Source organism: Symsagittifera roscoffensis, chromosome 4 (assembly GCF_963678635.1).
Source record: "Symsagittifera roscoffensis chromosome 4, txSymRosc1.1, whole genome shotgun sequence".
Classification (NCBI taxonomy): Eukaryota; Metazoa; Xenacoelomorpha; order Acoela; family Convolutidae; genus Symsagittifera; species Symsagittifera roscoffensis.
The window spans coordinates 65,628,970-65,656,969 of record NC_087065.1 but is presented as its reverse complement, the minus strand read 5'-3'; the positions used below and the strand labels follow the sequence as shown (position 1 = coordinate 65,656,969).

Genomic DNA, 28,000 nt, shown 5'->3' with positions numbered 1-28,000 from the left:
AAAAACGATGAATTGGAACAAATGGTCGGAGCGAGAGACGGAGAGAGTGAGGAAGATAGTAGACATTAAAGTGCAGGACTATCTCAATCGACAGAGTCTCCACAGCAGTTTCGACGAGCGAGGAGGATCTGGATACAGACGGCCAGCCATACATGCATTCCAGAATGATGACTTAGTGTCTGGTTGTCGCTATCACTCAAAGACTGGATATCAACAACAACGCTTTGCTAACCCAGGTACTCAATTTCAAACATTTAAAGTAACACTATTGCAGAAGTAAGGCCTTCGTAAGAAGTCGGGAAGTCGGATATTCGAGGCCCATCATCCGTGATCGCTGCTTGCGAGGGCGCGGTCACTTTCTTTGTTTCACTTCCTAGAAACATAACCTATATTTTAAAAAGAACACATTCCTAGCTTTGAACTATGTACTTCTTGTGGAAAAAATTGTATCAATTATACCTAACTGAACGCCTTTTTTTAAGTTACGGTTTTATTGACGTGCGGATTGGTTACCCGATTGCTAGTAGAAATCGAAGTCCTGGGAAAATCTTACAGGATTTCTTGTATGTGATGACAGAGAGTTTGTATGAATCTTATAATATTCTTATAAGAAAACGAATTCTGGTGTAAAATTTCTATCAGAAAAAATATTGTTGTAGCAATTCGCGTCATAGCTATTAGAGGGCGAAAGCAATTTCGAACTAGGCACCAAACTGATAAATGACTACAAACGTGAAAAAGTCATCAAATAATTTGAACGGTCCTTGCGTGCCGTTGTTTCATTAAGAGACATTTGTCTGATCAATTGCACTTCAATGAAATCGTGGATTGGGTACTAGGCAACTTTTGGAAAATTTTGACGAAAAACGCGTTTTTTCGGCGAGCGCTCCCCCCTCAAGTTAGTATATATTTAGCACCAAACGCACTTTAAGCAAAAATTTTCGGGTCCGTCAACAAAAAATGCATATCTCAAAAAGGTACCAGGAGGGACTGGTTAGGTCGGCAGGGGATCGAATCTCCGAGGGAAGAGGGCTTCCAATCCGCTCCCCCTAAATCCGACCCAGGATTGGGTAGTATTTGAGGCATTTGTAGGTTTTTGTGAGTTTTTTTCATTTTTGATGATTTCCAATTTAACCATATTCAAATAAAAGAGCAATCTAGCAATTTGGAAAGTTTGAAAGCAAGCTTACGCTATCTAGCAGAACTGATAATGAGTAATGAAAAGACCTTTTGCTGAAGTAGTTAAGTTCAAATAGAAACTTTTCCAAAATAATTCGTTTCTTCTTTTTAAAAAACTATTAAAATCTTCTATGTTTTTTCTTATAATTGATGTAAGAAAAAACGTTTTGTTTGCTTCAAAAACAATAACATTAAAAACCATTTTAAACCAGTTTTAGTTAATTACTTAAGATTTTTTTTTCAGGAATTGGCTATAGAATGACATCATAAACGATTAGATATTGTCCATGGAACTCCGTTGCGGCTAATTGTAATTCTTACCCGCTAAGGTGTTCCATGGACAATAACTAATTGATAATGGGCTCATTTTATAGCCAGTTTTAACTAATCACCTAAAACTGGTTCAAAATGGATTGTAATGTTAATATTTTTGAAGCAAACAAAACGTTTTATATCAATAACAAAACACAATGAAAGATTTTAAAAGTTTTTTTCTGAAATTACTCTGCAATTTTCAAAGTTTTCACTGTAAGTTCAAAAATTAAACGTCATTTTGCAAAAGACACGTTTAATTGATGAAATTTTGGATAAAACTACTTTGGTTTTTTTGTTTTTTCTCTGCACATTTTTCATTTTTTTCTTCCGTTCTTTTAGTTTCGTACTTAATTTTTGCTGTTTTTTTATCCTTTTTGTCCTTTGCTGCTTTTTACAACCCTCCCTCTCCCGCATATGCTCATGCTCAGACACGGAGTGAACATGAAAAACAGAACTTTTTCATCAAAACGCTTTAAAAACTGCATCGATACGTCGTTTATGTTCTGTTGTTGAAAGTAGAGACTATTTTTTCAAAACTTCACAAGTGTGCCCTCCATCTTCCTATTTAACATCCCCCTTCCCACTACTCTCATTTGTAGATTTAAAGGTTTTGCTTCTCTATGTTTGCGCTTTCTCTCTCTCTCTCTCTCTCTCTTTTAACGACAATGCAAAGTGGTTCCATGGGTAGTGAATTCAGTGCGGCGACTGAGATTCACTCCTATCCACAATCCCGAAAAGATTCAGTTGCTATCAACCTTTCTGTACTGTATTGTGCTTTTGGCCCCCTTTTTGTACTACTCTTGCGCCTGTCCCGTTCGCTCAATACGATCGCAAGAATTTTTCAATACTATTTGAGTTCGGATAATAGAAGACCAAATACAGACGTCTCTAAGTAGCCAGAATAAAATCTTTTAATCTAATCAAAGGAAAAGATCCGCGGTTTATCAGCACAATTGCCTAATTGCAATTTAGCTTCCAATTAACTCAACTATGTGATTTTTTCTCTAAAGAAACCTTTTTAACCAATTACACACAATTTTCCCTATAACCACTCAGTCCGAGCTGCTAAAATTAGTAGTTTTTTTATGGATAACTATTCCTTTGAGGTACTTTAACTGATATCGATATTTTCCGGAATCACTATTTTCAACTCTGAAGAAAATTAAATATCTACTAAATTTGTAATCTCTCTTCTCGCAAAAATTTGTGTTCTAACTAATTGAGAATCAATTTTTCGCACTCACAATACAATTTTGTTCTGCCCAAGTATAAGCTACCCGTAACCCTTTCGCTATATTAGTCTATTTCAGTTTTTGTTTTAGTTAGAGTTATGGTTGTCCCTACAAGTCCTGGCATTTACTCTGGTACATCTTGCGCAACGTTCTTAAGAAAAATTTCTCCCTGGCGACACTAGGTATGAATTTTATGTTCACCAGAGGTATCTCGAACTAAATTTTACAAATCTCAAGTCCAATTTCACATCTAAACTAAGCTTTGTTGATTAACCAGTTTCCCACGTTTTTTACTCAATTATTCCGTTAACGTCCGACCTCCCGAGGTTAGGGGAAGACCCTTTTCTGAGTAGTTTGTTCAATTTAAAGATCTAAATTTCCCATCTGTACTCTATTTCAGTCCCGACTTTTAGCTATAAGGGCAACGTAATTCGCCTATTCAGGGTCAAATTGAGCCAAAAAGCAACCTCCGGGGAGCGGAGTAAAAAACCCCGTTCATTAGAGTTATTTTGAGACCTAATTCCCATGCCTTAATCCTATTACGACGTGTTTTCTATGCGATTACCATTCTTTAGTCTGATTGAGTTTCTATTAAAAGGTAATTCGCCAATGCCAATGTTTGCTGAACCTAATATTTCCTAAGTCCATTTTAATTAGTTTCACTACTTTAATATTACAGTTCAGAACTAACACCCCTTTCAGCTTCTGCTTCAGTTCACAATGGATAACTTTCCTCCCAAATATAAACTGGGTGATTGATTCTCATTTCCAAAGATTTGGGGCTGAGAAATACTCCACTTTCCGGTGTTAATTTCGGAGTGGTCTATCCAATTTTGGTCATAAACGCCCAAAAGTCATTTAAAAATTACGCCGGTGTCATCCGAGGAGTCTATTTTCCATATTTGTGTTCAGAATCCCAGAGGGTCCTACTCAACAAGTTTCAACCATATCGCATTAAACATTTCCAAATTACCCCGTTTCTAAGGTCCATTCAAAGTCTAATAACACTGGAAAGAGTCGCAGGATGAGTTATACTCAGTGGCGAACATTTTTCAGGACTGGGTTTAAGTTTCTATTGCAGCCATAAAACCAATATGCCCTCGCTGATTATTTTGCCTAAATTGACTAATTCCGATATAACGGGTGTTTTTCCCAAGTGCTAATAATTTCCGGTTCAACATTCAGATTTGGTGCAAAGTATGACATACGACATATCTTGCTATTGACTATCATATTGCGAAGCTTTGGCTCCCTGCGTTCAGTGGGGCCGAGAAATGACTTTCGGAAGTCTGGGACGATGACTTTTACTTATAACATGTGTTAGCTCTATATATCTGGAAGTTGTTATCTTCTGGTCTTCTAAGGTTGCATGTAATTCTTAAAAGAGTCATACGAAAAATCGGCCTTGGATTTTTTGAAAACCGTTCACTGTGTTGCTGGAGGGCGTGAAAAGTTTCATACTCTATCTAAATACATGGCAACTTGTGGTCTTTTTGAGATATTGTGGAGATGTTACCTCTGAGTGGACCAATTTCTTGCAGGCTCATTATTAGGGTTCCGGAGGATGATGACTTCAAAAAATTTTTAGATTCGACTTCTGTGTTGTAGGGGGTCCCTTGAAGTTTTTAAAGTCTTTCTTAATAATTAGGCAACAGGTGTGGTTTTCCGAGATCTCAGGAAATTGTTACCTCGTAGTGGACCGACTTTTTACAGCTTCTTATTAGTACCATGTAGTGGCCTTTGAGGGTCGGGTGTTTTGCTAAGTTTACATAAAGTCTTGAATTTCGGTTTTTCGGAAAGTATCGAAAACGAAGTTAAAAACTGATTTTTTTTCCAAATTTTGAATGGCCATTAAACCGTCGCACCGTACAATTACAAACTTCTATAAACGCACAGTTATAAAATCCACTGCGAATTTGCTACTAGTCAAAATGACAGTAGAATCGCAAACTCTACACCACGCATCTCCTTCTACGTTTACATGGGAGGGATGGGGTAAGTGTGAGAGGAGTAAGGTGGTGGGTATGTCTGGAAGAGCTTAAATGAGGCGTTAAGAGTGTAAGAGATGCCATTTGAATGAAGTAAGCTGGTTCAAACATCGAGTAGGTCGTGGGCAATTCAGAAAAAGTTGCAGATAATCCAAATAAAAAGCAAAAATTAGATGCAGATAATAATCCAGTTATAAATGATTTTTTTAGAAAAAAAAGAATCCATTTAGGCCTTTTTGAAAATTAGATTCTACTGGATTTGAATCCGAGTTCTAAAACTGTTATTATAATCCAATACGCTGGAACTATTATTGGCTATGGCTATCTAACACATTTTAATCGATTATTTGTCATGAAACTCCAATGAGGCTAAAATTCAATTTTAAAAGTTTTGTACAAAAATATAAGAGTAGTATTGTATCGTGTCCCGGATCCTAAGGGGGGGGGGTCCTTCCTAAGGGGGGGGGGGGGGGTCCTCACGTAAAGCAAAATCCTAGGAAAGGGGTCCTTAATTTTTTGGAGGACCCCTATCCTAGGATTTTGTAAATGATCGCAAGTTCCCACCCCTAAAGTAAAAGACCCCCTCCTTAGGATCTTGTTAAGCTGAGCTCAACAACCGGGACGCGATACAATAATTCCTTCTAATTCCTTTGAAAGCGGTCCCTTTTCCCGCGATAATTAAAATTAATCGTCCTAATTCCTGAACTTTTCTTTTTTCGTCCTAGTTTCATGTGGATATCATTTCCTGGCTTTCTTTCTTTTCGTCAAAGATTTGTCATGCTATTAAAGTTTATTATTCAAAACAAGCCTAAGGATTTCACACATTTGTTTGAATTAACACTTGGTTTGTGTCTACTAGTTTATTTGCCTGAAGCTTTTTATGTTAAAACAGTGATTGAGCTCAATACGAGTATTTTATTAGTTGTAAATTGGTAAAAACCAAAACATATACAAGTCGAAGTATAAAAAGGACGAAGAGTAAAAATCATCTGAAAATATATGTTTCAGACTTTAATGTTTATTGTTTTGGTTTTCTTTGCGGTGTTTTTTAGATGGTCGTTCTTCTGAAGCTTCAGATAAAATAAATGGGTTTTTTATAGGGGGACGTTCACGGACTCGGCTACTAGAAGCTTCTTCTTCTTCTTGCAGCTCTGCTTCTGAGTAGGGCCGCTGTAAAAATCCCCAATCCGGGAGTGTAAAATCGGGAGAACTGTTATCAGTTTCATTGTATGAGTTGGCCCACTCGGTGTCCATGTAAATGTCTTCTAGAAAAGCATTTTCTTCAGCGGCTTTATGGCCAAAGGGCACTGTCGAAATTCCGTCGAAAAGTAGAAAACGTTTTGAGTCGAATGGTGATAATGCAAGTTTGTTTTGTTTCACTGTCATATTGGTGTGACCTTTCGAAACTATATTATAGTTGTATACTCTCATTGTTTTTCCAGTGAATAATGTGTCCCTGAAGGTTTGGTGGACCAGTTCTCTCTGTGCACTCCGTTTAATTCCTTTGGCACTCAATTTTTGAGTGCCTTCTAAACAATAGCAAAATTATTATTCTTTTCTACAACGTTGGGGATAGCTTCATTTCACTTCAGCAACTCAATTTATACCGAACAAAATTTGATTCATTTTACCAAAAAAGAGCAGAAGACTCTAAATTATGATTAAAAAAGAGGAAACAAGAGGGAATATGTTGTCAGATAAATCAACGTTTAGGCAACATTGTATAATGTTGCCTAAATCAGCTAAATGCCCATAGTTTAATGCAACAAATTAAGGGGTGTAGGTAGGTTGGTGGTGGTATTTTTGTTCTGTAAAAGGTAGGAATGGGGGGTGGAAGGGTGGCTTAAATTTTATTTACCATTAAGGACGACCGAATATAGTTTCGGTTTTAGGGCGATGAATTCTCTGATCGGCTTCCCACCAGTCTCGTCTTTGAACTTCAGCACAACTTTCTTGTTGGTATCCTCGAACAAGAAATGGTCCTTATCGTAATTTGAAAAGTCGAAATCAGCTTTTATTTTCTCCAAGTCTCGGTAAACGTCATCAGTTTTTATGGCGTAAATAAAACTATCCGTGTCGGAGTAAAGGAGTTCCAAGTTTAGATTTGGTTTCATTTTTTGATAGTGAAACTGAAACATGAAACGCTTGGCGAGGTCTAGGATGGTCGCACCAACTATCATAGGTTTATCCCACAATATTTTTGTTACTGAAAAGCTAATTGTGGCTAATTGATCGTCAATGATTTGAAAGCTTTTCATTGTGCTCAGAGCTGTTTTTTGTAAAAGTTCTCTCTCATTCCTTACAATCTCCAGCTTCTTTCTTCCTAACTTAGACTCCATTGTCTTACCGAAAGCTGAATTAACAATTAGCTTGTAGAAGTTCTCCTGGAATTTATTTACCGCGGCTTTTCGTAGGCGGGTGTTGAGGTCGACAAAGGGTGCCATCCAGTGACTTTGGCGGAACTGAAGAACTTTTCCGAGGTGAGTTATTTTCATTCCTAGCTCATGGTACAATTTTAGGGTAAGGTAGTGCAAAACATAACCTTCTTTAGGATGCAAGGTCTGTAGAAGCTTTGGCACTTTTGGCAGTGTGGTGATTCCCAATTTTCCCAACATGTCGACTTGCTCGTTGCTCATTGCACCGATGTCCACTACTTCACGAGAGGGGGCAAGGGGGTAATCAGCAAAGAAGTCGTGAAGCTCTTCGGGTATGGTTAAATTGACTTCAACTATATAACCCCATTCTGATGTTTCGCTGGTGAGCAGTATGTCTGCCAGACTTTTTTCAACTATTGAAAAATCGTTTAAGGGCAAAGGGCAGTGTTTCATTATCCCCCCGTACAAATTGTTTGCATCAATATTGAGGATGTAGCTTGATGGTTCTGAGGGCGAAAAATCGTCGAGGTATTTATTGTTTGCTTTGTAAAATCGGCGCGCGTAAATCGACGACATGCCTCCTCGTATCATTCGCTGCACAAGGTCTAGATGTTCACGGTCCGTTAAGAGTTTCAGTTCGGGCTTACAAACTTTTAGAAAGGCGTCCCCGGAAAGGTTACTTGCCGTGAAGTAACAGGCGCAATCCAGCCCGTATGTTTGATAGCAAACTTCACGAAAAGCTTCGAAAACGGAAGCAAGCAATAGCACATCTGTAGTCAAGTACAAGTCGTGGTAATCACCAAGTGAGCCACACTTCAGTTCGGTGAAAACTTTAAGGGCATGATTGTACTCGCTTCTTGAAACACTCACATCCCCTCCTGTTAGACTATTTTTCCACATTGCTCGTGGGGGAAGGCGAGTTTCTCGGAATTTTTCGAATGAGTTGAAGTATGAGTAGGGGTAATGCCCTTTCTGTTTCAACAGACTGACTTTTTCACGTGAGTGGCCGAGTTTTTCAAAATAGTTCTCCAGCAGAAAAAACTTTTCGTTGGGCAAATTATCGACAAGTTTTGCCAACGATGCCAGCATGAACCTATACGAATCGATGAATCTCAGATTTTCGTAGAGTTTTTTGATTTTTCCGTTTTTGTCCGTGTACGTTTTTATGTAGACTGAGATTGTCAAGGATATATATTTTTCTTCAGATGCGGGTATTACGGAAAAAGTGTTTTCCGAATCGCTTTTTGCCAGCGCTTTGATTATAAAGTGTAAATCATAATTTGACAAATTATGAGCTACCACTGGAATGTAATTTGTTGTTTTTCTATTAACGTTACACTCATTGTGTGCCCAACCCAGAAACTTGTTGGTGTAATGGCAATGATCAAGTACCACTTGATCATTGTCGGAAAAATCATTCTCGCATATCCAACAAATTGTAGCATCTTCCCGTTCCTGGTCTGTTATACCAGTGAAAGTGTAATATTTCCTTTTTTCTACGTAAATTTGTCTCGCTAACGATTCAAGGGAGCTAATTAGCTCTTCCATCACATTCGGTCCTCTTTTAAGCTCAAACTTTAACAGGTCTTTTTTCCCAAATTCGATTACTGCTAACGCGTAGCCGCACGGTTGATGGATTTCAATTGTTTGCGTGCTAGATTTTCGCGGATCAGGTTGCGGTCCGTATACTGGTAAGAGCAGTGACTCCAAATCAAAGTAGATTACTCTGGGTACGTACCAACGAGCTGTTAAGTTTTTGAACTTGTGGTCATCTTTTCCCGGCTTGGGCATTGTTATGACGACATCTTCGTCTTGGTAGCACAGTTCTTGATGTCTTCTCACGGCAAGTAACCTTCTCAAAGTTTCGAATGAAGCGCATGTGTGGAAACATTTGCGACAAATCTCAGATTGAAATCGGTGCACTTTGTGCCGCACGTACTCGACCAGTTTCTGGAGATCACTTATCAACACATAGTGATATTTTGATCCATCTGTCAGCAGCAACAAGTCCACAATCAGGCTAGTAGTGAATCTGCTCGATACTCTTATGGGCAACAATTCGCCATCGTTGTACCTGAACAGAAAAATAATTTTTATACCTAGGTTTGAAATGAAATAAAAAGGGTGTTTGAATAGGTGAAGAACATTATTGAAGGAATTTTAAAATTTTTAGAAGGAAATTAGAATTTGCTTACCGGAAGACGTTGATTTGACAATTGTTCAACTTTTCAAATCTGTCCATATCCATCAGACCCATTGGCATTTCGTATTCCCCATTGATTTTCACAATTCCTTCTTTGTCGAGATTGTAGGTTGAGACTTTGTTTTTCTCCAGCCACCGTCTAGATGTGGGGTAGAGGGCCGGCTCATTCACATTGTGATATGCGGCAACAAAGGAGTAGAGAAAGCAACGGTCATCATCTTTAGTGTTGATATTTGTGAGCAGAGTAGATGCTGCGCTGAGTGCATCAGGTAGCTCGAGGTAGGATCCTGCTCTTATTGGTGAGAAGGCCGCGAAACTGATTTGCAATTTTTCAATTCTGTCAATAATCCATCCGCTACCATGAGAAGAGAACGAATTGACTTGGTTGACCATATGTTCAATCAGTTCCAAGAATTGAACCCCAGCTATTCCCTCGAAGTACACTGTCAATGTCTTAGTGTTCAGAAACAGCATGGTCCTTTCGAAGTTTCCACTGTCCCCGTCTTGCACAGTGGGAATTTTGATCATTCCCACTTCCACATGGAATTGCACCTTGTTCGGACCCTCTTTGACCCTTTCCAGTATAAGAGCATCTATTTCCTCCTTGTTTTGCATCATGACTTGAAGCAAATCCATTTCTTTTTCACCAACTTTGAGATCGTATCGACGCAATTTGCCTCTGAACGCGCTTTCCGTTGGGGCAGCGGAACACGTCGTCTCAATGCCGTCCCAAACAGGCAATGCGTGCTTCTTCAGCAAGTGTTGTCCATAGCTTTCCGCGGTGAGAAATATTGTATGGCAATAGATACAATGACTATTCGAAGTCATGTCATGTACCAGCTCGACGTGCTCTCGGGCTTCCGACAAACTCTCGAATGACTCTAGACACTCATCGCAAACAGTTTGAGGAGGAGGGGGAGGAAGGATCTTGTGAACTTTTTGCTCATGTCTTCTCAAGTTCCTTTTAGAGCTCAGTATTTTTCCGCACTGCTGGCAAGGAACAGGTGTCGCGATAGAAGTAGAGTTCGGCATTGTTTGTTGAAGTTACTGAAGTAATTCAGGAAAATTTCAAGAAAATTTAGGAGAATTTCAAGTAGAACTGGTTATGGAAAAGCAAAAGCGAGAAGTGACTAGCACCAAAAAACTTTGCGGGTAAGGGCAAGTAGAAGCCATTAACGAGAGTTATACTTCGCCGTCTTGGCAATAAGTCTTTTCCTTTCCAAAAACAGGGTTTATTCTAGCTTTAAGCTCTATATGTCTCATCACTCTGCTCAAGTGGAGGGGTTTTGTATACTAAAAACTGATTCATTTACAGCCTCAAACTTTTGCTGTTAATTTTAAGGGTTAGCGATAAAATTTTGGCTTTTTTTAGGCGACTGGTTTAGACTTTCAATTAACATTTCAGCACTAAATTACAAAATTTAATGCTTAGAATGATTCAGATAGAGCCTAAAACTTTTTCTGACTAATTTTAACCGTGAAACAGTAATTTCCTAATGATTTCAAGCCCACTTCTTGGTTTGCGTAAATAGGTATAATAAAAAGTAGATTTATGAGATAAAAGTATTCAGAAAGTAAAGCCCTCAACTAACTAATTAAGTTGAAAAAATAGTAAACTTAAAAAATGAAAATTTTGCAAATTTGACACCTTGATAGTTACCGATGCATGATAAGCATAGATTGTCATTTGAATGTGTAAAAGATATCGGAATCAAAGTTTCCTTCATGTCATTCGGTGTCCCGTGAAACATTTCATATCATGTCCTTCGAAATATTAAGGCATGGCCGTTTGGTTTAAGGGGCAATAGCTAACCCGGCGTTGCTCGTCGCTACGCTCCTCGGGAACGCCTCCCGTTCTGTAATTTCAAGTGAAATTTTTTTTTTCAAAATAAAGGAAAACCTCAAATTTTTTATGTTGTGAAAAAAGGAAAAGTAATGTTTAAAAAAGGGTCTTTTAAATCTATCAACAAAAAAACCAGTAAGTTTTGTGGGACCTCGAGCACAGTTCTACTGGTCAAGTTCGAAATTTAAAAAACATAATTTTTTAACTTCTTTTTTCCTTCATTTTTAGCTTGAATTATTCGTTCGTTTTAAATTCAAGTGAATGTGGTTTGAAATTTTTAGGAGCTATCTGATACGTAATTAGGACAAGCGTAGAAATTCAAAAAAAAACAATTATAGCCCAATCAATGAGAGTAGACGCCTGAAAAGTTGTGATTTTTTGAGAAAATCTGATTTTTGTGAAAATATTGAAAAAAAAATTGGGAAAAAATTTTTTTTCTCTCCAAATCCATTGAAACTACCCTCAATCAATTTGCCATGAATTTCTGAGCAGGGTTAAGGGTCATGTTCATTTTTCGAAAAAAAAACATAATTTTTTTTTTTTCACATTTTTACCAAAAAATTGTCCGTTTTTCACCCAAAACATGTATATGAATGTAATATAATGCAGATTTATGGCTTAAAACACTCTCTGTTACTTTGCGTAAGACCTGGCTAACCCCACCGGGCACAAAGTATGATGAGAGAGAGAGGACAGAGAGTGTTTGATAAAAAAGCCAAATAAATATGGTTGGACTACCAACAAGAAAATGTTGGACCCTTCCATATTTATCTTTCTTTTGAAAAGAAAGCAATATCCCGAAAAGGATATTCCAAATGGGGTTCACTAGTGAGCAAGTGTATTTATCTCTCTCTCTCTCTCTCTCTCTCTCTCTCATTCTTTCTCAAACAACAATTTTAGCGTAAAATTATTCTCGATTTCTGATTTTTTTCTAGTTTTTCTCTAAGATTTTGCTGAAAACTTTACGGGGCAAACTTTAATTGATCTATTAAGCAAAATAAAAACTGAGACAAAAAATATACACACAGTAATGTTAAAACAGCTTAGAAGTCAAATCAAACAAAAATGAAAATATAAAACCTTGGAATAATATTTGAAACAAAAGAAGGAAAGTTTTTTGTTTAAGTTATTAGAAACCTCGAAACTGTAGTTTTCTCTTTTTTGGCGCATAGCAAGCTGCATTTGGAGGAGTGCCTTGAATGAGATCTGGGGTGACTAGATCAATTGTCTCCGCACTAGATGAAACCCGAGCATCCGAATAGGAAGTTGATTGTTCTGGAGTTGAAACTGGTCCCCTAACAAACGACTCGGGAGACATTGCTGTCGGAATATCCCAGTACGCTTCGCGCTCTGCATAGTCACGAATACATCCCTCCTGATTTTCATACAACGGCATTGACTCGCAGTCATACGCGAAGAGAATTTTTCTTGGAGACTGCTCGAGCGAGGTTGTGTCGTTTATCTCCGTCTTTTCTAATGCCGGATAGCTCTCGTGAATAGTGCAACTCTCGTACATTCGTTTTCGATTCTGTCTAAGTAGATCGATGTGATCAAGGAGGTAGTTTGGTAGCATGATATGACTTTTTGTAGTCCATTCCTCGTTTTGATTCTCGTCGTTTTTTCGGGGAGCCAAGTCATTGAACGGACTTGCTGTAGACGGAGAGACTCTCTCTTTCTGTTGATGGATGACTGCAATCGACTCTCTCGTGTATGTTTGGTAGATAATGGTTCTTTCTCGATCAGACACTGAGATTATTTGTAAAGGACTAGTCATGACTTGAAGAGGTTTAAAGTTTTGTTAAAATGAAATGACTGAACTACCGAAATGAAATTGAGAGAATGAAAAGTATGAAAAGTTTATTAATGAAAATGAGATCAGGAAAAGGGTGGCATAGTTCAATTAGGTCAAAGCTAATAACTTTTTAGGCGAGGCTATCAAATTTTATTCATTCTTTTAAGCATGACGCCTGAGGTCATGTTAGGAATGAATGTGAAAACCCGATTTTTTAGATTTATGTGACAGCTTTATTATAGTGGCTACGGGCGAAAGCACTCAAAATCAAGTTTTCATGATAGTTTGCCAGACATTCATTGTTATGCTGTTAGAAATTCATTACCATGATTCATAACAGTCATTAAAATAACCGTCACAATAAATAACACTAGAAGATTTTTAGAGTATAGCCGGGGGAAAAAGTAACTAAATACCCATATAAAAAGAGGTTTATCGTTAAGGAAATTATATCCTTGGTGATTAAGTCTTATCAATATGGCTTAGGGCGCTCGTAAACTTTATCACCTAAATTTTTACTTTGGGAGCGCATGATCTGTCTCGTATACTGTGATCAGTCATTCTTCAACGTTCCACACTAAAAACCAGTTGGTTGTTATTCATTTATAATGTACGCTTCTCTTGACACGGATGTAGACTATTTCGATGATTTTAGGGATATATCTTCGAATGATAAACGTTTAGTTAGAGTCGGTGCAAAAACATTCGCACAGACCGGTACTTACATAACTATCAAATTGTACAAAAAAGACGAAGAGGGAACTTTTAAGTATCGACAAGGAATAACTTTGTCAACTGGTGAATTCGAGTCCTTGGCGGACAATTACACAAAAATTAAAAGGTTGACGAAAGCAAAAAACTGCGACGTGACTGAAAAACTTAGAAAAAAGCGAAACAAATCTAAAAAATCTTCATGCTCTGAAAAGGAATGCGAAAGTGAAAACGATGATAACTGTCGGGTTGTGTAACATTATCAACTCGTTATTCGATTGAAACTTCAAAGCAATGGTTGAAGCAATGTATGAGCAATCCCCTGATTATTTCAAACAATTCCGTAAAAATTACAAATTTTTCATCCTGAATCATGAACCCAACTTTTCAGGCTTCGCTTCAAAAGCAAATTTTGCAGTATCCTCCCATTCGAATAAATTAGATTTTTGCAACCATTCGATTGACAACGAAAAACATTATCATGTGCTGGTCGAATTTACGAAAGAGTCTACCGATTTACTTAACAAGATGACTTCAAAAGCCTTCGTTGTTCCTTGTCTTCTCTCTACATTCAAATATTTAATTTTGGGTTGCTCCAACTATGAATTGTCTGGCCCTCTGATGGAAAAACTGAAAATAGCTGTGAATTATAACTCTATCAACAACTTAGATGTTAGTGGTGTTCCAGTTCGCAGACGATTGCCTCAAGTTTGCTTCGGCTCGCAGACTAAATCTGTTCAAACTCAAACTGACCTGATTACTAACGTAACAATTGAACGCTTTACTAATATTTTGAATGGTGAAAACGCTGCTGAGTTTTCTAAAATAATTGACATAATTTTAAGTGGGTATGGTTGTATGGAAATTGATTCAAACACTTTGTTTGTGAAATTTATCATGGAGAAGAAATTCAAGTTTTAAATATTGGTTTTCTTTCGCTCTTGTATACCAAAAAAAAAAAAAAAAAATTGTTACTACACAAGCGGGAGGCGTTCCCGAGGAGCGTAGCGACGAGCAACGCCGGGTTAGCTATTGCCCCTTAAACCAAACGGCCATGCCTTAATAATTCGAAGGACTTGATATGAAACTTTTCGCGGTTCACATAAACTTGCAGAAAAAAACTTTGTTGTTAATAAGAATGAATTGAAAAAAAAAAAACGAATTTATAAATTTTACAAAAACATCAATAAATTAATTTAGAATAACATATGTTTGGCAAATCTTATCAAATCATGATCATTAAGTTTGAAACCTATTGGAAATTTGTTTGTAATTATAACATGAGCAACATAAATACAATAAAGTCCGCATAACACTGAATCAGCTGATTGTATTGGTTTTTTCAACAGTAGCTGATTTCCCTCGTGAATTGTTCGTCGCATATTCTTGTACACGAGGGGATAATCACATAATCGTTTACCTAGAGGATCTGCGAAGAATATCTGTCCTCCAGCTTGAGCAAAAAGCAACCAGTGGGTTCCAGGTTGATCCGATGGTGAGGCATTCATAATCATGAACGTATTATCGTTTTTCAGTACTGAAGAGCATGGCAAATCTGCCGGAAAAACACCTCTAAAGCGATGTTTCAAATGTTTACAACGGTTAATAATTTCTACTAGTTGAAGATTATCCATGTCTATCTTAGGTCATAAGAGTGTTTTTGGTAATTTTTCTATCTGAACGCACATAAACTGTTGATGCACGCTCTCCCATAAACAATAACTCGACGTTATTAGCGAGACCTGCGTCAAACTTGAGTTCGAGCGAAATAGTGCAATTGGTCAATTCAGGATGAATAAAATCGTGTGAAGCCTCCTGAGTAGACGTGAGATCAAAAGCCATAATATAATGATTATCATAATTAGCGAGACTGATTCCATGACTAGTGTTTAAAACAAAATCAAGAGCCTCAAGCGTATTGTAATAAATTCTTTTATTGTCTGATGTTGAGATGGGAGTTCCGGCAATGGGTAGACCGTTTCTGTAAACAATGATCTCATTCAACCCAAATTTCTGGTAATGAAAAGGGTTTGTTCTATTAGTACCCAAATATGCTTCGTTTATGCTCATTGCTACTATCATTCTTCGAACAGGTTCTTTTGCAAAAACATCCTCTTGTCGCCAGCTTTGTACTCCTGCAGTTGCGAGAAACGTTTTTGGTACTACTTCGATGTAATTGTAAATTGCCGGGTTCTTCAACAAAGTTTTTTCTATTGATGAGAGAACATAGTCAGTCACAGTCATCTTTCTGACATAGAGGTTAGCTTCGATTATTTGGACCTTGTAGTGTTTAGCTGCATCTTCAGATATGACAACAAAATCATTAGGAGAACGTCTAAGAGACAATCTTATTGTCACACCGCTAAGTAGATGCTTGTCACACGACAAAAAATCGCAAGCAATTTTACCAAATAGCTTCAGCTCGCTCGAGGCCGCAACGAGACCTTTACGCTCCGTAACATCATCAGCTCTCCTTCCAGCACCGTCAATGGCTGATGGATTTTCTTCATAATAATAACCTTGACAAGCCAACCATGTTTTCTTGGCATCATTACCGTATGAAAACTCGGTCTCAATAAAGCTTTTATGGGCAAAATTAGCATTGGTAGTTGATATTTTTTCACCATTCAGAGACAGTGTACACTCAGAAAATAATGAAGATAAAGGATTGTTAACAAAATACGGCGTATCTCTGTTTGCCGCCTCTGTAGCATGTGTTCGAAGCACGTTTCCATTGCTTCGAACAATTCGTGCAACTATTTCCAAACGAGTACGTTGAAGATCGATGAAATTATTTCTGTCGCCGAGTACTTCAAACTCTAGCATAGGACCATCAGGGGAGTAGGAAGGTCCAATTTTTTGGGTGAATGCATTTTCAAAAGTGACAAGCAAAGGCGGTTTCTCAAATAAGTCCAAGGAGCTGTGAGTTGCTTCACTCGGGATTAAATTAGAAATCATTTTTAACCCTTGTAAAGAAATCGGAGCGACTTCTCTGTGCAGTTCGTTTTCTGGGAATGACGCGTCTCGTTTTTCGTTTAAACGCCGTCGTTCTTTTCGGATGACTTTTCCGAGATCTACTTCCTCCTCCTACTTGCTTTTTGATTGTTTTTCTAACGGTGCTTTTGAGTGCCTGCTTAGGACTTTTTCTTTTTGTTGCAACTTCTATCAGTTCTGGAGCTGCCTGAAGAAGTAGTTCTTTTCCGAATTTTTTAGCCGCGGGTATCACAAATTTTCGAGCCAGTGGAAGTGCGACTCTTCCTATTCCCAAGGCTAATGCACCGAAGCCACTGCCTCGTTGTCTATAATGCCCCGAGAAATGTGGTAGGTTTGCTTGGTTGTGGTAATATGAATCCATTTTGATCAATTGCTAAACTTTTGAAATTTCAAAGTCAGAACAACTTTTCCCCCTCCAGCGAAAGGAACAAGTCCTCCAGTTTCTGTGCGCAAGTTCACAGAAATATTGGAAATATTATTGACCAAAAGTTTTTTAAAATCCAAATTACTAAACACTTTACGATGATTCGGTTCAATTGTACATGCGTAACCGTTTTTCACTCGACGATTTGTATCAATGACTCGTAAAAGGGGTGCTTTTGTGTCTCCGACTATTTGATAATGAATTATGTCCAGATAAATAAACATAAGCTGAGTACCAGCGCATACATCAACGGGATAGTCAGCAATAAGATCTTGGGTAGAGAATGTGCTATGTTTCGTGCTTCCTTGTTTGTAACCTATATGATAACCAGTTCCATCTCTGACGCCTTTGAATCCAAGTAGACTAGGAATTTGCGGGCTTGAAAAAGTTATACCTTCCCAATAATGCAGCCATAAGGAAAGATGTTTGGTTATTGGATCTATTACGTAATCCAATTTCTCTAATTCTGTCTTTCGACGAATCTCGTCCAGTATTTGATCAATGCTCGTATATTCTCCTTTTGTTAATTTTGCTGTTTCTCCAAGGTAAGGTCTGGAGATCTTGTCTTTCTCAACTTTCATGCTTGCTATAACCCGATCTTTTTTGTAGTACACAATGTTGTTGTCAGTTACGTTGTTTATCTGAGTAGGGAAGGTAATTTCTGTAACTGCTACTCTCCATTCACCTTGCAAATTTATTTCTTCACTCAGGAGATTTTTGAAGTTGGCCAGAGTGTTATCCTTAAAAACGTTCATTGATGCAGATGAAACTAGGGTAATTGTGAAGGAAGGGGGAACATTATGGGTGAAAAGACTGTCGGAAGTGCCCTCAGTCATGATTGTCCTTCTCCAGAACGCGAATCAGTTCAGACTCGTAAAATTTTCCCTCAATCGGTTCTCTGTTAGAATCAATCAAATTGTATGTTGGGGGATTTCGTGTTGGTATGTCAAAAACTTCAAACACTTCATCGGTGAACGATTGTTTGTAACCCTTGCGAAAACGTATGTCTACTTTGGCAAGTCTAACATAATCACCAACATAAAGCTTTGGACGTCGAACTAACTTCAAAGACTGTTCTGCTCTTAATGAAATCAGGCGAGGAACATCTTTTTTAGTTACTTTATTTGGTGCAAGATTTGTGACACGATTTGTTCTCGAATTAATTGCATTGACAAAATCTTGCAATTTGTCAATGTATGAGTAAGTCCATTTATCCTCCAAGTACTTATAAATAAGATTTTTCAAGGAACGGATATTTCTCTCAGCGAATGCGGACTTTTTCTCGCTCTCTGTGCTATATGTGTTTATGCCTTTCTTTTTACATAATGCTTCGAAGGACCCTTTAAACTCTGTGCCCTTGTCCACCCATACTTTTTCCGGTTGTTTTGTCGTTATCATTAGTTTGAACGCTTCTGCTGTTGTAGTAGCATACTTTGATTTCAAGGGTTGCACTCTGAGATAGCGGGACATGCAGTCAACTGCAACAAGCAGATACTTAACATCATGGTTGTACTGGGCAAGTTTATCAACAAAGGCCAGATCTAATGACCAGATTTCGTCGATATCGTAAACTATGACCTTGAGTCGCGGCGTTTTTCGGATCACAGTTCGATATTTTGTGTAAGCAGGTTCAGTATGAAGGAAATGTTTAACTTTCTTTCGCGACAAATTGCTTGCTTTTATCAAGTTGTTCACACTACCAAATAACGCGGGACCTTTGTCACTGTATTTAGTTTTCAACAATTTTTCTTCAATCTTGGTAATTTTCCCATTGTTTTGTTTGCGCCTTCGTCTTTTCTGACGTTGGAGAATCTGAATCGTTATGGGGCGTTCCGTATGAGTCAGAGCCTTCTTCTGACTCTTTTTCACGTTTTTGATTTTGGGTTTTTCTATTACCGCTGAGACTTTTTCGTTTGTGTTTTTTACTTCTCTTAAGGTTTGCACTACTTTTTTCCTGCCAAGTGGGCGATGTTGAGCGGGTTCTTGAGGGTTCGGGTTCTCGTTTCTCTTGAGCGTTAAAAGACGCTGACTGAACCGCGTGTTTGGCATTTCGATTTATTACCAGGTTTTCATTCAAGTTGAGGGCAGTTAAAATGTTAATGAACGCCGGATTGTGTAGTTTTTTCGTTGGTTGTTGTATGTCGTATAAAAATATTGTAGCTTTAAGTCCTGTTGGTACTTTATCTACATATATCACCTCATTGTCATGGTTTATGGTTACTCTTTCTGAATTTTCTATAATTTCAAGTACGGTTTTTGCTCTAACAAATTTTTTGTCTTCTAAAACTTGTAACTGTCCTAAAATGCTTTCGGTCTGTCTATTGTGTTTCTCTTCTAGTTTTTCGTCTTTAACACGTTCGACCGGTACTTCTTCATCGTCCGTTAACAGTTTAAGCTGTTCTTGTTGGGGCTCAACATTATCCGTAAATGTTTCCTTCGTTGCAGTAGTCTTACTAGTTTGTGGAGGTAATTGGGGTCTAAGCCGGTTAAGATAGGACAGTTGAGCATTTTTATGTTTAATATTATTATCATGAAGAACACGTGCAGCATGTGGCTGCTCTTTAACATATAAATGTTTCGGAATTAGAATGAATTCTTCAGCAGTCATCATTAAGTTGTGAGGTACTTGTAACAAAAATAAAGTATTTGTCGAACTAAATGGAAGCCTTCTTTACTCAAAATAATCGCACGTTTTTTGACAACACTGGTTTTTGGAGTTAATAAGTATTTGTATAATGTCTCGAATCGTTCGATGTTTGCGATTTTAACGGGTACGTTTCCATTGACTACATTGAGCAAACATTCACAAACAAGTGTTATGATCTCACGATTTGAAGTTTTTCTAATTAATCTTCTTAGCTGGTCAGGTTTCAGTTGTACCATATGCCGCAGAATAGATAAGTTTTTCTTTTTCATTTGTGATTGGAGTAGTTTCTGCTTCAGATAAGGGTAAATAAAAAACTGTTGGCCCAGGTGGTGTGATATTTGAACAATATCTCAAACAATCTGATGTACGGGGGTCCAAGTCGATTAGAAGATGTCCAAAAGAGTCTCTGGTAGCTAATTCGTAACAGTTTCTCAAAAATTTTGATACATTCAATTGTCTTCCTAATAGATCTAGTTGCTGAACGTCGCGAGGCGATTTGAACAGAATGATGTGTGAAGTGTTCAAATCAATCGTACGCGACCATCGACTTTGTTGAAACAAGTTATGCTTAACATATATTACATCTATCCCTCTATGTCTACCCGCTGTCGCTAACCTAACAAATTCCTTGTCATTATAGATGTCTTCACATGAATCATCGAAAACTAGAAGAACATTTTCTAATTTTCTCACAGATTCGAATCCGTCGAATTTCATGAACTCCATATTCACTTCGCGAGAAGACACTTTTTCTGAGAATGCAGGTTGCATCTCTTTGTAAAGATATAGAACGGTTCCAAATTTAGGGTAAAAAGTATTTCCCATCAGAAGTTTCAAAATTAACTCAGTTTTCCCGGATCCTGAAGGTCCCACTATCGCCATAAAAATTCTTGTCGAGGTATCAATCACTTTATTCATATTCTTGGGTTTGGTAGTACGTAACCAACCAAGCCTGATAAAATCGAGAACCAAACTGACGTTTCTTCGCAACTTAATTTAGTGAAAGAAAGTTTGAGAATGCAGAAAGTTAGTAAAATTAGAATTACTACCATTTGCGCAACAAAAACTACTTCAGACCTTGGCAAAGTTACATTGTTACAAAACTTCCATGATTTTTTTTCACTGTTTGTCTCGTTATAAACAAACTCTGTTACTAATGTTGCGTCAGGTTCATCTACTGCTGTTGTTGCTTCTGACATTTGAGAAACTATTTATTCTACAGACTGCGTTAGACTTTTTCTCTCTGCGAATGAAGCTTGTAAAAAATTAAATTACTTTTGAGAACAGTAAAAAATGTGTGAAATCTCTATCATTTATGTCATGCATTTCTAAAACAAAGTTTGCTGGGATATTTGCGGTTTTTTTGTAGTACATTATTTTCTTCACAGTATCCTCTTTCACAATCGTCTTAATCTCATCTGGCAATTCACTGCTGTTTAGATCCATCTGAACTCCTGGCTGACGTTTGGGTACTAAGACTAGTTCGGGAAGACATACTCCTCGCTTGCTGGCTAACATTTCTGATAAACTTGAATCTCTGGAAGTATACAAATTGATCAATAACTGGAAAAAACCTCTTCAACGTAGACAACTCTTCTTCGGAAATTATTATTTGCTCCTTCCTCTGAACAATTTGGCCACTGCAATCAATACGCTCTATTCTCGTTAATGAAATTTTAATATCACCCTCTGGAGTCATCCACGCACAAAGCATTGAATTTTGTGATAGGTATGTCTCCACTTTCGCTGATCTCTCGCTGTTGTTCATTTTTCAACCAATCATAAAAAACCTTGGTTTTCTTCAAGGCACAATGATTCCTGGAGTTGTAATGTGGAATATGTTTATTGCAACTTGGATAATTTTTAAAATATAAGTTTTCAACCCGAGGACAGCCCAAATCATCTAGGTTTTCAATCTTTCGGTCCAAGTACTTGGCCAAAAATTCTGTCTTTTCTTTTCCTTTAGCGTAAAAAACGGCACCAGGATTTCTCAGCACAAAACTCTGAAGTATTTGATTCAAGTTTATATAAAGATAATCACCGTTTTCCCAATGGAGACCGTGTAAATAATTAGTTAACCAGTTGTAAGCTTTTTGTTCAAGCTTTGGTAGTATATTGAAATTCACTGGAGGTAGGAAAATGAGTCGATCGCTGTAGTCTGAAGTTGTTATTGCTAATTCTTTAACCACAAAGGCGTTTTTCTTGTAACGAAAGCCTTCCACGTCAAGCACAACTGATCTCTCGCCTAGCATTCTAGTAAATGATAAACTTCTGGTTTTTTCAACTTAATGAAAAGGCAGAACGCTATTCCACTCAAATGTCCCAATAAGCTGTTGTTACAGTTCCAGGGCAACATGTAACAGTACGTGGGACCCTGTTGATAAAATTCGTGTATAAATCCGGCCGCATCGTGCAAAATAGCGTGCAATCGTAAAATTTTGGAATTTTTCAAATATTTGTCCAAGGAAGAGTTATCAATACCAATCAAGCCACCATAAGGTCTCAACTTAATTAAAATGTCGTAGTTAAGGTTATCAGAACTAACAAAAAACAGAGAACATGCAGCTAGAAAATAGTTGCGTCGGTTAGAATTATCAGGATAAGTTTGTTTCAAAGACGTATAAATTTCGTGAATTATTTTCAAATCAATAGGAGTTACTCTGCTTTTTTGCAATTTCATTATTTATTTTTTCCAACACCTCTCCAACCTGCTGAATTTCAAGCCAGTGGAAATAAAAGTGACCTTGCAAATACCATTTAGACTCATTAAGATAACGGTGGTAAATAATTAAATAAACCACCGGAAGTTTTTTGTATTTTGATAGCTTGTTGAAACATAGACGGATTTTTCTCTCCAAGTCTTTATCAACCCATAATGAGTTAAAGTCAAACGAATAGTCGAAAACGTTTTCATAATCAGCAATATTCAAATCGCTCACAGTGCCATACTTTTGTTTTGTAGAAATGCACCAAGAGATTTGTTGAAGCTCACTCAAATAAAATTGTTCTTTGAAAATCAACTCGTATTCTTTCTTTGAAATTTCCTTTGCCCTTTCGAGGAAGACGACGTAGCGTTCATTACATAATTTGAAAAATGAGTTTTTTTCTGCGGTTGAAAACACTCTTAATTGTAAATGTTCATTATCAATATCTTCAGTACACCAAGTTCCCTCTAATTTCATTTTTCTTATTTCAAAATTTGACAATTTTATCATTTGGTATATTTTGCCCAGAAACGGCCGCCGCCTTTTGAGAGTAATTTCAATTTACTGCCTTTTCACCATAAAATTTAGGTTAAGTTAAGGAATTAGTTTACTGCTGCCAACAGTTAAGCTACGCTGCCAAAATGGCCGGCGAATTTTTATTATATACCATAAAAGTCAATTCCCCGTTCACTAACAAATTTCAACTAGGTCGAAAGTTCATTTACCCTAAACAAGCATAACAATTAATATGATTCATATAATTAATCAGGACCAATAATTAGGACCCCAAAATTTGGAATTAGAAAGATTTTTGTATCGTGTCCCTTGTTGTTAAGCTAAACTTAGCAAGATCCTAAGTAGGGGGTCTTCTGCTTTTTGGGTGGAAAATCTCTTTCGTTTACAAAATCCTAGGATGAGGGTCCTCCAAAAAATTAAGGACCCCTTTCCTAGGATTTTGCTTTACGTGAGGACCCCCCCCTTAGGAAGGACCCCCCCCCCCCCCCCCTTAGGATCCGGGACACGATACAATACTACTTATAAGCTTTCAAAAACGATTCGGGGTTTTCATGATCTGATTTGTCGAGGAGTTGAAAATGTGACTGTTTTTCATTAAGTATGACCTATATATTACACACCGTCTCCAGCATACATCATTGATTTATTCGTTCGTGGTAGTTTAGCCATTACACGTGTTCAAATTTTAAGGAACCAAATCAGCAATTTAGTGTAGAGGATGTTAACTTCCTGTGTCGGGGTTGTGGTTTTATGATCAGACGGTCGCGACCCAATTTTTGATTTCCGGACTGCTGCGATTGAAATTGGATATATTGAGACCGCCGCGACCAACATTTGGAACTTCTAGACTTTGCGGACCGAGGCAATTTGCCCGCGACCGGCGCGACCAAAAAAAAGCTATCGGCATGACTGAAGAAAAATCAGCAGCAATTGGGGAAAAACAACTGGAGAAAAACATTTAGAAAGAGTTCGACGCAGTTGAAATAATCGACCGCCGCAACTTATTTTTCTACCGTCTTGACCGAGATGCGCTATTTCCAGAATTTTCCGCGACTTAAAACCCTGTCCAGACTATGAATTTTCGATGGCGGAATTAACATTTCCACGACCGACAAATTCAAAAAATTAGCATCGGAACTCGTGCCGGGTTGTCTTGGAATACTCAGCCAATCACAATCGAGTTTAAACATAGAGCTAAATTCTTAAGCATAGAGCAGTTTTGATTCGAAAAACTGAAGGATAGGCTACTAACTTAACCCATTTTGACTGGGATAGCTCAGCCAAAATGAAAATTCTTTAAGTATACTTAATGACCCTCGAAAAAGTGTACGCAATCATATTTATATAAGCAGTGGCGCAATCAAATGTATATTATCAGTGGCGGTTATTTTTAAAATCGAACTATTTCGCTTTCTGAGCGATCCTATTTTGACAATAATTTTGGGCGCCGCATGCAATTTTTTTTATATAAAAACAGGTCAAAAAAGGCGTTTTAGGCACTTTTTGGAAAAATTTGACCAAAAAATTGCGTATTTTTGCTGCGCTCCTCCCTCAAAATTATCCATATTGGCGCCAATGGCGCCTTTAAAAAATTTTTGAGTTTGATAAGTAAAAAAATGAATGGCTTAAAATTATAACAAAGGGGGGCTTTAGAAAAATTTGGCACCCAGAATTGGGTGGAGGGGGTCGAAACCCGACGCCCCCTGAGCACGTTACTGTATAAAAGTAATCTACACTGCAGCCCCCTCTCTCTCTCCATGTAGGTATGCCTGTGAGGAGGACAGAGTGTGAGTATGTGTACAAGAAGGAGAAGGTGAAGGGGGCGAGAGAGCAGAGCGAAGCGAGAGTGATGCAGACTGCCAATGCACTCTTGGACTTCCTCCCTGTCCAACAAGCAGCCACTTTCTACAACAGACACTACTTCTGCAAAAACTCCAAATACTCACACAGGGTAACAGCAACTACAAAACACTTCTTATTCTTAGTTCAACTTTTTTGACGTACCATAAATGGGCATGTTTCGACTCATTTCAGCTTGAGTCATATGTTTTCTCGACAATTGATTTATAATTGGCATTTGCCTCAATTTTGATAGCTGAAATACAGGTCGAGTTCCTCGATCCAATAACAAAAAGGTGTGTATTTAAGATTCAGATATTCAGTTTTTAAAAATTTGCTTTGGTTTTTTTTATAGAAAAAAGCACTAACAATTTTGATTTCCAAAACCAAAACAAACTCTGTTGTGAGATTTGAGCTTGCCTTCTCAAAAATATCTGATAACAGGATAAGGTTTGCTTTCAAGTTGATGAAAGTTAAAAAAAAACCTCAAATGATCAATATTTTTTTAAACCATTATTCACCTCAAAAGGCGATTGTTTCAAATAAACAATTGAACCTCACTTCACTCCCTAAAGTTTGTAAGAAAAAAAAACGAAAGGGCAACAGAATACATTAAGTTTGGTTAATTTTTCAATGTTTCTTTTAAAACTTTTCTTCTTTGGAAATATTGTTTTAAGTTTTTTAATTGAATTACTATTGAAAAAAATCCAAATTATAAAATATCTTGTGGTAATCGCACACGTTCTGTTTAAAACAAAGTTTTGTTTGTAACTCATTTCAAGATTTACCAAATAAAGCTTTGCTCCGGAATGAAAAAAAATATTTAAAAAAATAGAAAATAAAACATTTTTCACCAATCTTCACGCATTTTATTCCCCAAAATTATGTTCTCAGCTTACCCCCTCAAAATTTGAAAAAGCAAATAAACCTCGAAAATTACAAAATTTTGTCAATTTTGGTTGTGCTAATGCCTGCTCTATTAAAGTTGTTTTTGTATGGAAATATCGTTTCCATAAATAGCGCCATTTATGGTCCGACGTTTGGTTTGCATGGTGAAAAGAAAAGAATCTAATAAAAGCGTTTCGTGTACTAAAGATACTTTTTCTCAGTAACTTTTTCATTTAACTTCTATTTTCTTGGTTTTCCAGTGAAAAAAAATTGTGAAAAATCTCTTCCATACGTAGCACCATATATGTTGCGACGTATGATATGCATGGTGAAAATGTTTTGATATCTTAACAACAGTTTTCATAAGGAGGATAAACCATTTTTTCACTATTTTAATCGGTTCAAAAGCTATTTTGAGGGTTTATGAAACAAATGCATGTGCCACGTATGATTGGTCATTTTCCATACAAATCATGCATGGATGTGTATGGTTGCGCATTATCTTCCATGGTGGGCACCCCGGGAATTTTGTCAAAAACGGCTTGCTTTTGTGTGTACATTAGTGTGGCTATCGGAGAAAGAGAGAATGGAAAAAGTTGGAGTAAGACGACAGAAAAATTAAGTTAAATGGAGAACACCAAAATTGAACCGTGAAAAAGTCGAAAAAACACAATGGAAAAAGATTTCATAGAAATCGGTCGTTGTCACAAAAACGTTCTTCAAAATTTCTTCTGTCCATGTTTGCCTTGTTTGGTTTCCCTAACTTGTTTCTTCAGACTATCTTTTTGTTATCAGACCACGTGGCCCCATTTTTTCCAAAAAAAATCAGAAAGGGAGGAAAAATAGCGAGTTGCTGACCCTATGGAATGATTGGTCCACGTAATCAAGACCCACTGACTTGAAAGTTACAGTTTATATCAAACTATGCTCTGAAATTATTAAATTTTTAAATTGAAATCCAAGAAAATATTCCAAGCTGAATTTTTGAGAAAGAATTAGGTTTCGTTTCATAAGCCCCCAATTTCTGATTGAAACGAGTTTCTCAGTTTCATTATAGTTTTAATACAAATTTTGAGATTGTTAAGCAGATCCGTTTTTTTTGAACAGGTGATGCACAAGGGAGCCATGTTTAACTTCAACTACTGCCCCTGTAAATGCTCCAACTTAGTGCTGGAGAAAAAGATATTCGGAGAGAACGGATATCAGTTAGCTGAGCTCAACATTAAGCCACGAGAAACATGCACGAAATCCAAAACGGAGAACAACAAACAAGACGAGATGGAGCACAAAAACAAACAAGATGAAAAAGTAAATAACAACAAGCCAGCTAAAAGAAAAGGTGGAGCTCCTTTTATAAATGAACAATCAACCCATACATTGTCTCAAACTTCACTGACCTTCAGTGACCCAACCAGTTCGAAAGGCAGTCTAACTGCAGATGAGTCACCAGGGCGTCCGAAAACTCAAATGAGGTCAAGGTCAAGGTCACGATCTAGAGGTCAAAGTCAAGTTGAACAGGACGACCAGGATTATTCGAGTGAAGGGAGTTTAGACAGTGAAGATCAAAGAAAAAACGAAAAAGAAACTCCAAAAAATATAAATCTTGATTCCGATTCATGCCAATCTTTGGATAGCACGTATTGATTGAGAATATATTTTGGTAATTTACTTTGGAATTTACAATGGTAAAATCGATTAAAAAATACACAATTAAAAGCTTTAAAATCTTCAAATTGATCAGTTATTCAGCTATATTGTAATCAATTGCACGGGTGTATCGGCTCGTGCTGCGTTGATATAAGGCTGGTTTCAATTTTTTATTGCAAAAACGCGTTTTTTAAAACTCAAAAAGGAATTTCTTTACGATTTTTTTCGGCTCATGAATTACATGTTCCGTTAAACTCTTCGTGTTTATTCAACATTTATTCATGCATGGCAGTTTTTTTCAGTAGAATAGGGCATGACCAAAGCAACAAATTGGATCACTGATATCTCTTATTGCTACATGTCCAAACTGAACCCCCCCAAGGGGAAATATCGATCAAGGGATGTGACTCACACGAATCTGAAAAATTTAGGATTTCAAAAACAAACATTTCAACGATGTTCTGCAAAACCCCATTTTTGTCGATTGTCTTGATTATTTTGATTAAAAAATTGAACGCCAGTATTTTGTAGAATCTGGAGTGGATCATCAGCAAGAAAGTTTGCTAAAAAAGCGAGTAAAAGATACCTTATAGGTCTTGCCTGCACAAAAAAACACAGGCTGGCAACTGCTTTGGCGCTACTTCTCCATTAAGCAGATTCATTTAAAAAGTTCAAGTTTTCAAAATGACTATGAGAAGCGGT

At 37.3% G+C, this 28,000-nt stretch overlaps 2 protein-coding genes across 3 annotated transcripts in view; one reads left to right on the top strand and one right to left on the bottom strand.

Moving 5' to 3' along the window:
* LOC134843757 (exportin-T-like) overlaps positions 1 to 28,000 on the bottom strand; it is a 551,312-nt gene that overhangs the window by 83,919 nt on the left and 439,393 nt on the right. The window lies entirely within an intron of this gene.
* Positions 2 to 27,326, top strand: LOC134844588 (uncharacterized). The gene is made up of 3 exons (XM_063861334.1): positions 2 to 236; positions 24,688 to 24,875; positions 26,759 to 27,326. Exons 1-3 carry the CDS (start codon positions 8 to 10, stop codon positions 27,293 to 27,295), a joined length of 954 nt encoding a protein of 317 aa, XP_063717404.1. The 5' UTR covers positions 2 to 7; the 3' UTR covers positions 27,296 to 27,326.